The 11468-nt window shown below is 37.1% G+C and overlaps 2 protein-coding genes and 1 non-coding gene across 3 annotated transcripts; all 3 read right to left on the bottom strand.

Annotated features, from left to right (window-relative positions):
- Positions 1–3295: 3295 nt before the first annotated feature.
- LOC120012184 (60S ribosomal protein L11-like) lies at positions 3296–5309 on the bottom strand. The gene is made up of 5 exons (XM_038863491.1): positions 5182–5309; positions 4959–5066; positions 4806–4848; positions 4496–4691; positions 3296–3702 (listed from the first exon to the last, which is right to left on the bottom strand). Exons 1-5 carry the CDS (start codon positions 5182–5184, stop codon positions 3504–3506), a joined length of 549 nt encoding a protein of 182 aa, XP_038719419.1. The 5' UTR covers positions 5185–5309; the 3' UTR covers positions 3296–3503.
- A 140-nt stretch (positions 5310–5449) lies between these two features.
- TRNAE-CUC lies at positions 5450–5522 on the bottom strand. The gene has a single exon. It is a non-coding gene; the product is annotated as a tRNA-Glu (tRNA).
- A 713-nt stretch (positions 5523–6235) lies between these two features.
- LOC120012182 (probable LRR receptor-like serine/threonine-protein kinase At5g45780) lies at positions 6236–11356 on the bottom strand. Its single transcript, XM_038863487.1, has 11 exons — positions 10820–11356; positions 10601–10733; positions 10354–10425; positions 9637–9780; positions 9459–9530; positions 9316–9375; positions 8867–8940; positions 8629–8775; positions 8207–8545; positions 7303–7694; positions 6236–6843 (listed from the first exon to the last, which is right to left on the bottom strand). The coding sequence occupies exons 1-11, from the start codon at positions 10929–10931 to the stop codon at positions 6529–6531; spliced, it is 1860 nt and encodes a 619-aa protein (XP_038719415.1). The 5' UTR covers positions 10932–11356; the 3' UTR covers positions 6236–6528.
- Between the last annotated feature and the right edge of the window lie 112 nt (positions 11357–11468).

Here is an 11468-nt window from a genome sequence, read left to right as displayed (position 1 = left end):
GCATTACCAGTGTAGCACCCGGTTTAAAGGGGCGGGCCACAAGTCTCTACAATGTCAAGTTTGATGGGTGTTGTTCGAGCTACCGAGTGATGAAGGGGCGTTGTGCTCTAAATTCCACGTCGGATAAGAGAAAAGGTGAAGTGTAGAATATAATAGTTCAAATCTCTTAACCGAGTATATGCATTGTCTGGGCATAAGGGTTTAGGAGAACAAAACCTTGTGGACTAGTATGGACTGATGCAAAAATGATAATATTCACTGGATCGGAGAGGGGTGGGCTGTTACAACAACGACTCACCGAGGTATTTAAGTGCACCTTTACTTTGTCAGTTGTCATTTGATTAACTTGGATTAAATTTTTTGCTGAACCTTTTTTTGCCTTTCTTTTTACCAGATAAAATGGGTATACCTAACAAGTATCATGCTATATATACACATTTGTATATCCATGCAGGAAGGTCATGATTCGTTGACCATCTTAATTTCTTGGCACGCCATTATTGCTTCATATATAATTCAAGCGCAGATAGATAAAATTTCAAATCAAAACATGGAGAGTACTCAAGTTCCAATCATTATCGCGGATTGCGGGGTAGCCAGGTGGTTAGACAAACCTCTCAAAGCACTCAAACCATTTGATTCAAATTGTAGACTCTATAGTTTTAAATGAATTGCAGAGTCCCGGATCCTTCATTTTCTATTTTTGTTAGTTTTAGTACTTATTATTGTACATGCATGGATGGTTAGCCAATATAAATTAAAGCTCTCTTGAGTTTCTACTTCCTAATAACTAAATAACACTGATTTGCACTTTTGACATGGACATGGTTATATATGGAGGTGAAAGGAGTTGAGTCGTGCAATGCAAACCTCGAGTCTTCACATATACACGTACACAAATTAAGGTACCTCTTCATAGCGTGATAAACGAATACATTTAACTCGCGAACAACCCCTTAACCGAGGTGGTTAAGACATATACTCAACTTGATGATGGTACCCAAGTTCGAATCCCTCACCCCGCTCACTTACCAAAAAAACAAGAATACATTTAACACAGAAAGACGAACATGCAGCGGAATCGAACATGCTGAAGCATCCACAGCTAATTGATGCGCTGCATGTATTCTCTATCAACTTTTCGAATTGCCTTCAGTCATTTTGACACTATATGTGTGTGTGTGCGCGTGTGTGTATACATATATATATATATATACATGTGGATGTTAAACTTCTTTCTGGGTGTCACCTTCCCTGTAAGAACCTGAAAATAGAAAGACAAAAAGGTGAGGCAAAAAAAGTACATAAATACAAACATATTATAAGTACATCTCTTGATAACCAAAACCTTAGGTTCATGATGTGTTCACCCAATACATGCCCGAAATATAGTATATGTGATTTCTCGCGTAAAGAAAAATATATATTTAAATGAACGGCACTATGATACACCATTATTGCATTTAAATATATATGTCATTCATATGACATGCACCTAGCAAGTATATTGATGATATTCGTATAAAAAATACGGTTAGGGAAGTGGTAAATCAGCAAAGCATCTCTATCGAAGCGAGGCGAGGTGAACATCTCAGCGGGTGGAGCTGAGATCGAGCATCTGAACTCTGAAGAGCGTTCTAGTAAAAGGAATAACTACTTTTATTAATTGATTGTATTAGATTCAATTCTGTGATTAATTGATTAATCATATCTACTTTTGTTCGGTTTGTTGTTACTTCTGTTTTGATTGGATTTGATTTGTTGTTGGATTAATCCCATGAAATATGATGACAGAATTTCATGTACATATCAAGTATCTATCTATATATGATGACATTTCACGTATATATCATTCCATCAAAAAAAAATTGCTTCTTCTAGCTACCTCTCTCAGCTTATTATAAAATGTTTTATTTCCTATATATGCATATATAATTATATAGTATCCATGGATATGGCCCATAAAAATTACAGAATCTACCTGTAAACGCAGCTCCGAGTTTGCGCATAAAGAAAGCAACCACCCTTTCTTTTTTCTTCTTTTTTTTTGAAGAGCATTTAAAATGGTGGCTCTTCGTTGCATGAAAGGCAGGTTACTAACAACAGGGATGAAGAACATGCTTGGGGATCTTCTATTGCATAAGAATCTGCAGTTTCATCTTTTTCAAAAAAAATTTCGTCTTGTAATTCTCAATTACCTTATCATGAATTGTATGACACTATAATGACCTGCGTACACTTGTAAAGTAATAGCCTTAACTTTTTCAGAAGTTTTACGAATCTCAATGTTTTTTGTCCTAGTTATCTCAAATGTTGAGGTGTATGTACACACATGATTTCATATGGATTATTATGTAGGGTGTGTGAGGACCATGATTTCACATGAATAATTTGCGTCATTTTAAATATTTGAGATAGTTGAGACAAAAATACTAAAATCTTTGGCATTTTCGCAACTTTTTTACTTGATTCGTGGAGGTAAGATTATGAGAACCAACAAAAGGAAATCTGAAGGGAGTTTTGATTGTAATACAGCAAATTATAATCTGCCGAGAGATTTTGTTCCAAAGCATATCCTGGATTTGTTTGTTGTTATATATTTCTATGTATAAAATCATGATAATTTGATATATATATATATATAGTTTGTTGAGTAGTCTCTGAACATTTTGTGGTATTAGGAATAAAGTGATAAAGGGGTTGAACTACACAAGGAAGGGATCGTTCCACAGGATATGCTACTTGTAGTTTCTTATAAATATATGCAGAAGACATCAACTAATATATGCAGGGTTACACAGTACTGTCTTGAGTCTTCTTGAGTTGCAATTGCATTACTGGGCAACTACTCCATTGGCAGGCAGCCACTTCAAGTTCAGGTGCTTCCAAGCCCTAAATTTGTATACCCACTGCCAAAGGAGATTTGCCCCGCAATGTTTCTGCACTATTATTTTTCAATTTCTCATGTATACATACATACATACACGCATATATTTCTGAGAGAAGGAGAGTGTTTCATTACTTTTCCTGGTTCGTTGTTCATATTCGTATGCGCTACCAGAGGTGATCGAAATCGAGTAGATCTGGGAGACAATATTTGCACCAATTGTAAGTGAACTTTGATGACATTTTTATTGTACACAGAAACGAGACTCCCAACACATTTTGCACAACTTAGGAACAGCAAATAAATAACAGCATGACGGTTTGAATCCTCTCATACACTAAGTTAACGAAATTAAAATCAATATACGTTCATAAAAAAAAGAAACTTTTTTTTCTTTCAAACACCACAAACCAACCAATATAGAGATGCAAATGGAATTGCTTAATGTAGCACCCGGCTGGTTTATCACAATAACCACTACAGAATCAACAAAATAGTAATTTAGATTCTACCAATTCATAAACATCAAGTCAAATTGTAACTCAAGTTACAGTTTTGCACAAAATTCAGCCAACAACAATTTCCAAAAACTAACATAGATAGTAAAGGCATCTTCCTAAGCTCCAATATTCTGAGACTTGTTCAGGATAACTCCTTCATATTTGACTTGGAACCACTTCATTGCATCCTCTTTAGTCACTCTGTGCTGAATTCCGACACGTGACTTGCATCTGCGGCGACGACCCACTCTGTACCCTGGACGCTCCAGAACAACATAAAAGTCCATACCATAAATACCAGTTGAAGGATCATACCTGAAGAAGGAAAAAACAAATAAATTTGTCAGTTGCTGGGCAACTCCAATTTCGCAACAAGAACAAATCAAATGGACAACATATATCCAGCTCCACTAGCCAATACAATAATAAACTTATATTAAATTACAATTATCCAATTTCACCAGCCTCCACAGAATAAGTGCCTAGGAATTTCAGCAACTATAATTCAACGAGGTTCCAGTTAAAAGAAAGGTGATTGAATGGACACAGCCTTGTCACAAGAAAAACAGATCAACAATGTTAAATATTTATTCATGCTTCATACAATATTAAAATGGCTCGAGTTGTCCTAGCACAGAGAAAGTAAAGCAAGTCCGTCCTTCAATTTACTATAGACGAATCTAAGCATATTTCTTAACTTAGCAAAAGACGCTCATTGTAAAATTGGCGCAAATAAATATTACATCTATTACAAAGGAAGGAGTTAAAATAGTCACTCAACATTCGATGGTTATGGTGTAGCTTAATATCAATCTTATTATAGGTGCACTAAGAATTTGGACTGTGGAAATGCTAGTTATGTTCGAAGTGGATAGTAAAACCAAAAGAGATAGCCTTCATTCACCGAACGAAGATCAGCTAATGAGTAATGTCTCCTTCAGAAGATGCATTGATCCACAGAAACGACAATCATGCTTATTATATAAAAGACCACAATAACCGGCAAAAATGCAACCGGAGCTAATGATAATTCGCAAAAAGATACAGAATCTCAAAATGCTATTAGAGCTGCTGATAGTTAGTAAAAGATTCACAATTGAAAACTCACTTGATACCCAGATCAATGTGCTCTTGGATGCCAAACCCGAAGCAACCAGTGTCACTGAAGTTCCTCCTCAAAAGCTCATACTCCTTCACCTTCAAGCCACTCTCCAATAGCTGCATTGCCTTTTCGCCTCTCACAGTCACGTAGCAAGCGATCTTCTCATTACGCCTGATTCCAAACGACCTAACCGTATACCTCGCTGCACAACACATGAACATAAAACCCATATCCCAAAATCAAATATCCCCCCCCCCCCAAAAAAGGGAAATGAAACAAAATTTGTTTTAAAAAATAACGAATTGAAGTTGAGTACCCTTGGAGTAGACGGGGGTTTGGCCGCTGAGTTGTTCCAGGACCTATTTGAAGAAATCGAAATAAAAGAGAGAAAAAAATATGAGGAAAAGACTTTCATACTGTATTCTAATGCTAAGTTTTGAGGGATGAGCTGTTTAATTACAAAACCGACCTTAGCAGCACGGGTGAGACGATCACCACTCTCACCAACGGAGATGTTGAGAACCAGCTTCTGCACTTTGATTTCTCTCATTGGATTCGACAGCTTCTTCTCGGAAGCCTACATAATTACACACAACCAAAACAATCAAAAAAAAAACATGGAATACTTCATCGAAATCGTAGATGCAATTAAGGATTGAAATCTGAAAGGGAACAAAAAGTGGAAGAGAGACCATTGTGATGCGGAGGCGCTGAAGGGAAGGGGGTAGGGTGAGTGCGGTGCAGGGGATAACGAGGAGCGAAGACGAGTCCTAGGGTTTTGTAATGGCCAAATGGGATGCTTGATGATCTGAAATTGGCGATAATACCCTTAGAAACGGGTTAAATGGGCCGAATATAAAATGAAGCTTATAAAAGGCAAACTTGGGCTTAAATATGGAAGAAGCATTGGGCCAAGATTTAAAGGTCCAATAGAGAAAAAGCAAAGAAAAAAAATTTCGATTCCGTTGCCGGGACTTGAACCCGGGTCTTTCGGGTGAGAGCCGAATATCCTGACCAACTAGACTACAACGGATTGATGTTAGGCAGCGAACAAACCGTATCCTATTCTTATTGTTTAGGAAGGCCTGTTGTTACTTGGTAGCCCTTCTGCACCCAGAAACTGAGACACACCATCTATTGTAGACTGCACGGAAATTGCTCCTCTTTGAGGCCTTTTTGTTTCTTTTTAACTCTGTATTGATTGAACCAGCTCATTAAAAGTTTAAACAATTTCCGTGCCCAAGATTCTACTATTGGGCAAGGTCCATGCAAGATATACGTAGTCATCTACCACATAATACACGAAAATATTGTTTACGAGGTTTAAACCTGTGATCTCTAAGTTATACCACTAGAGTTGCAACTAGTTTGAATTAGCTTATTATCCAAGGAACCATATGAACCAAAGCGGACAATATGACTCAAAGCGAACAATATTGTTGATGTGAGTAAACTGAGATTTCTAACATGATAGACCACACAAACAGAAGAAAGCACGCTTCGACTGCTTGAATTCTATCTTCAACCCTCCCATTGTTTATGCAAGAAATCAAGAACTTGCAATTGGGGTCTTGTGATGGGGGGATTATGTGAATGACGATGGAGTCCCACACTTCCCACTCCCCCTCACATTGCAGCTTCCTTCTGGGCTCTTATGTTCTGATCACCAAAGACATTCATATTAACTACATGAATACAACACACCACATAAGTGAACTTCTCTCTCGGACACATGCAATGTGTATATGTTTCAATAACCAGCAGATTGTGCATCAACTATGGTCCTACTACTACCAACTCCATCCTCCAACTGGGAAAGAAATAGACAAAAGTTATGACACATTCGACCACCGATTTTGCGGGAGAACACATGAATCTCAGCCAATGCAATCAAAAATTTATGGAGTTTGGCTCTCGCGTATCAGATGCTAACTAATGGATGGATCTGAATAGCAAATTTTGAATGCTATTGCTTTGTAGATTTGAGTAAATCCAAAACTAATTTACAGGTAAATGCTAAATAACAAAACCATACTCTGTTACCGAGGTCCAGAGAGCTCCATTGCTTCAATTATAAAGGAGGATTCTTCACAAGGGTCACTGTAATGTCTTGAAAAACTATAAGCCCTTTCCTCAGATCCGGTTTGGCCTTGTGATTCTTCCATTCCTGAATGGCCGACAAGACCTTCCAGGATTTTCAAAACTTCTGACATCTTTGGCCGCAGGCTAGGATTTGAACATGTACACTTCAGAGCCAATTCCACCGCTTTTTCCAGCTCCACTGCGTCGAAGCATCCCTTCAAATCTTGGTCAACTAGCACTTCTAGCCTCTTATCCTCGTGCATAGTTCTGACCTGCACAATTTTTACCAATGTCACAAAATGGTATTATCTTCAGGAATATGGCCTAACCAATGATTAAACGGGTTATAAATAGTATGAACCATTTGATAGCACAGGCACAGCAGGAATCTCTAAATATTTTAACTCAAGTAACACGAATACTGTTATTATTCAAGATAACAGGACAATGATTCGAGTTCAGATAGTGGTCTTTCTGCTATGCTCAAATTAAGGTATGTAGTCAAGCTTATAAGGTTCATAAAGAGTTGCTACTTATTGGACTTAGAATAATTCTATGCAGCGGAAAGCGCTTAGTTGGCTAGAAAAGTCATCAATTGTCTGAAAATCGAAAATAACTATGGCACATTGGCACGTCTCATACGGTCATACCCCATCAAAAGGTAAGAATACCAGGTTCAAACTAAATAATAAAAAAAGTAGGGCAGATAAAGTATGTTCATAGAAACTCACCCAGTCAAGAATCATTCCTTTCTGTACCTGAGCATTTCCAGCATCCAATGCCTTTGGCCCTGTTATGAGTTCCAAAAGAAGTATGCCGAATCCAAAGACATCAGTTTTATCAGAGGACTGTCCAGTTGAAAGATACTCAGGTGCAATATGTCCTATAGTGCCTCGAACTGCGGTAGTGACATGTGATTCCCTTCTCTCTAGCAACTTAGCAAGACCAAAATCACCAACTACTGCTTCAAAACTTGCATCAAGTAAAATATTTGCAGCTTTGACATCCCTGTGAATTATTTTTGGATTGCACTGTTCATGCAGGTATAGAAGTCCACGGGCAGTCCCATGGGCGATACACATTCTTCTGTTCCAATCCAGAGTAGGCTTTTCCCGACCAGTCTCTGTTAAAGAAAATCAGGACATTAAAGATAAAGCATAGAAGAGAAACACTGTACTTTAATCCAATTTTAATTGACATAAAATTCAAGTTCCAGCAGAATGGAAAGATCCAATACCAAGGGTCTAATAGATGACGTTCAACTGCTTGATTTCTAAACATAACAGTTTGCAAATGTAATTTTATCCAATGGAAGACAACACATTTCTGGACTAACATAAAATAAGAAAGAGAAAAAGATTCTCACTTCCTTAACTTATCATCATCATCAACAACCGAGTCTTTATCCTAAAAGTTTGGGGTCAACTACATGAGTCTATGAGAATATCACCGAGAATCCATCACATGTATTTGTTTTCTCCTTTCATTTTTATCATGGATCATACATTCATTCATATTTTAAAAAAATGAAAGTAAGCTAAAGTCCCACTTCCTTAAATTAGCGTGTGTCCGTGACTCCGTGTGTGTATAAGAAAGAGAGAGAGCACTCTTTAATGTTTAAAATGAAACAAAAACCTCTCAAGCGGTCAGCAACGCTTCCGTTCGGCATGTAAGGGTACACAAGCATCCTCTCATCGGGTGTCATACAGAATCCATACAGACACAAGAGATTTCGGTGCAAAGCCAGTCCAATCATTTCAACTTCAGTTTGGAACTGCACTTCTCCAGTGTAATTTGGATCTTTCAGCCTCTTAACTGCCACAACTGTCTTGTTGGTAAGACATCCCTTGTAAACCACACCGTATCCACCTTGCCCTAGGATATTTCTAGGACTAAAATTATTGGTTGCAACTTGCAATTCACGAAATGCAAACCTCTTCAGATGGCCAATTTCAAATTCAAAATCTTGCTGTACTGCACATCAAATCATCAAAGTCATTCATATAATTCATCATCATGTACATGCTTAAGATAAATGTTTTTGTTTAGGTACCTACCATATGATATAAAGGGCAGACTAGATTTGTGCCAATGCACCCAAAAGACTAGTAGCATCACAGAAACAACAAATATGCAACTGATGGCTATGATAAGAGAAATCACCCATCGATGCTGACTACCACCTTTTGGAGACGAACCTGTGTCTGCAATTGAATTGTCATGCAAGTGTAGAAAGTATAAATCATATCGACTTTCAAATTAGGGAACTTGTTTGTAATTTTCCAAGCATTGTACCATTCCATGGCTTCGAGACATCAGTGCAGATTTGAACAGATGTGGAGGTGCAAAGAAAGCTGTTCCCTGTAATGCTACAATGAAATTCAAATACCTCAATTAGGATAAAACAAAAAGGATAAGTAAATTTCTCACAATGCAAATTTTAGGAAACTCTGAAATGAGAAAATAATGAATAACAAATCCAACCATTGAAATAACAGAACCTTCGAGAATTCATGAGTCAAGATGCATAAAGTTGAATCAACAGCTAATAAAACATTGAAAAAGAAATACAAAAAAGTGTGGAAAGTGGAAACAAATGGAGGAATGTGCATATGAAAATGCTTATATGAAGCTGAGATTGATGAGCATTCATGCCACAGAACTAGAAAAGTCTTACTAAGAAATAAGTAAATCAGGATTTATGGATGAAAAAAAATAAAGTCTCTTTCCACTAGAGATCAAACCTGTAGTCTTTGGCTAGTATTTTTGGCGTGGGGCCACTGAGATTGTTGAAAGATAAATCCCTGAAAATTAGAAGTATGATTATGATCATGGTACACAATCCATAAGGGAAAAAAACAGCAATGGCATGAGATGAAACACATACAAAAATGAAAGACCGCTAAGATTTGCAACATGTCCAGGAATCTGGCCAGATAACTTGTTTCTACTGAGCCGCCTGAAAAACTTGGCATGCAACGATTTAGAACTAAAAGTGTTAGCTAAAATTTCATTATTACGATTAGTTGGAAAATAGATGGCAAAGTAAGGCCGTGCATACTCACAAGTAGCCTAGATGACTCAAAAATCCCAAGGAACTTGGAATATTTCCTGTAAACTGGTTACCCGAAAGGTCAAGAGTCTGAAGCTCTGGAAGCTTTCCAATCTCAACCGGGATGGTGCCAAATAACTGATTGTTTTGCAATAACCTAGGTATAATGGGATGAAAAAATATCAATTCAATAATGTCAAAAATGAATCCAGTAATTACAATAGAAGAGAATCAAGATATTTCCTCACTCTTATCACAATTTTCTCAAGCAACAAATTAGGGAACAATAACTTGCAAAGCCAGCAATAATTATAAGAGAGTAGTTTGAATCTATAAATGCAAAGATTTCAAGAATCAGAAAAGTATTACTGCATGCCACCTGTAAATTCAATATGGCAGAGAAGGCTATCATTGGTCAGCACTTGTAACCACTAATCATTTCATTACATCCTTGCTCACGATTGCACAGATAACTTAAATAAGTGCAGGAAAAAGAAATTGAATATACATTCTCTCAACTGATATGTCTTTCAAAGCCAACTGAAAAGGGCAAGTTATTTCTTTAGTTCCCATTAATAAAACAATCAAATTACTCCTACAAAAATGTTCAGAACGTCAATGCAAATAAACTGGTATGTAACGAAGGAAAAACAAATGAATTCAAATGTAGACGGCATATAAGTTGCAACCAAGAAAAACAGAAAAATGTAAATATAAGAAGGTATCTTACATTGTTCTAAGGTGAGTCAAGCTTCCAATACTGGGCGAAAGCATCCCAGATAATCCCATACTCCCCATTTCACTGCCATCAATAACAACAAACATCCAAAAATGAAAGAATCCATAGCCCACAGGCATAGGTAATGAAACCAAAATTAACAAGAAATGAAAACCAAAATTTGCAAACTAATCAATGTCCTGAATTATTAGAAAAATCAAAGTGCATTTTCATTTCTGTTTGTGGAACCAATACTTACAGTGAAACGACGAAACCTTCAGCAGAGCAAGCAACCATGTTCCAAGTACAAGGGTCAACTGAGTTGATATCCCACCCATCCATTACACGCCTCTCATCTCTCATCTCCTTCTTCACCGCCATCAACGCAGCCACTGATTAAATACAGAAATCAAGAATAATCATTTGACAAAGATTGACAAAACCCACCTCCTCAAAACTACTTTGGGGAAAGATTTACCTTCAAAGTTAACACCTTTAGGAGAGAGAAGACTGATAGAGGCTTCTATGTTAGTGATATGCAACCAAAAGAAGACGAATAAAAGCAACAAAACTAACTTTACATTCTCCATTGAGCAACCATTAACGAAACAATAGACCAGTTCTGGAAACCCTTTTGCAGAGTTTGAATCTGCTGAACAGTATTCGTGAAATCCCTTTCTCCCTGTTTGTCATTTTGCATATCGGGCAGCTAATTGTATTGAATAGTAATTAACAAATAGGATTCTTATCGGAGATGATGAATTGGGTTTATTTTATTTTTATATTTTTTGTGAGGGTAAGAATATTGGACAAAGAGTCTCTGTGATCCTAAGATCAGTAGAGTAGCTCTGAAAGCGGGAAGAAAAGTATCGAGATTTGGAAATGACAGAGGCTGTCCCCTTGTCTTCTTCACACTAATTTTATATTACAAAAACGACAACTTGCTTGCTTTGTCAAACGTTAAATAATTATTGCTCATCATTATTCCTTGACCGCTAAAAGTCATTACTTTGAATTCGAAGTCTAAAATGGACGGTCCAAAAGTGGTAATAATTAATCATAATTCTTCCATCGCAAGAACGACGTCGTTGTGTCTCCTAAAAATGCATACAAAACAGTGCAACAAG

This window comes from Tripterygium wilfordii, chromosome 13 (genome assembly GCF_013401445.1).
Source record: "Tripterygium wilfordii isolate XIE 37 chromosome 13, ASM1340144v1, whole genome shotgun sequence".
In the NCBI taxonomy this organism is placed as follows: domain Eukaryota; kingdom Viridiplantae; phylum Streptophyta; class Magnoliopsida; order Celastrales; family Celastraceae; genus Tripterygium; species Tripterygium wilfordii.
Note: the sequence above shows the minus strand (reverse complement) of the source record. Positions and strands in the feature narration are given on the sequence as shown.

What these genes read in the sequence shown, in the direction of transcription:
- LOC120012184 (XM_038863491.1), bottom strand. An exon ending in AACCCCCGTCTACTCCAAGG is followed by an intron (nt 4,692 to 4,805) that starts GTACTCAACTTC and finishes TGTGTTGTGCAG; the next exon opens with CGAGGTATACGGTTAGGTCG. An exon ending in CACATTGATCTGGGTATCAA is followed by an intron (nt 3,703 to 4,495) that starts GTGAGTTTTCAA and finishes TTCCTTCTTCAG; the next exon opens with GTATGATCCTTCAACTGGTA.
- LOC120012182 (XM_038863487.1), bottom strand. Translation starts at nt 10,931, where the DNA reads ATGGAGAATGTAAAGTTAGTTTTGTTGCTTTTATTCGTCTTCTTTTGG. An exon ending in CTTAGCGGTCTTTCATTTTT is followed by an intron (nt 9,376 to 9,458) that starts GTATGTGTTTCA and finishes TCTAATTTTCAG; the next exon opens with GGATTTATCTTTCAACAATC. An exon ending in CGTTGCTGACCGCTTGAGAG is followed by an intron (nt 7,695 to 8,206) that starts GTTTTTGTTTCA and finishes TTTCTTTAACAG; the next exon opens with AGACTGGTCGGGAAAAGCCT.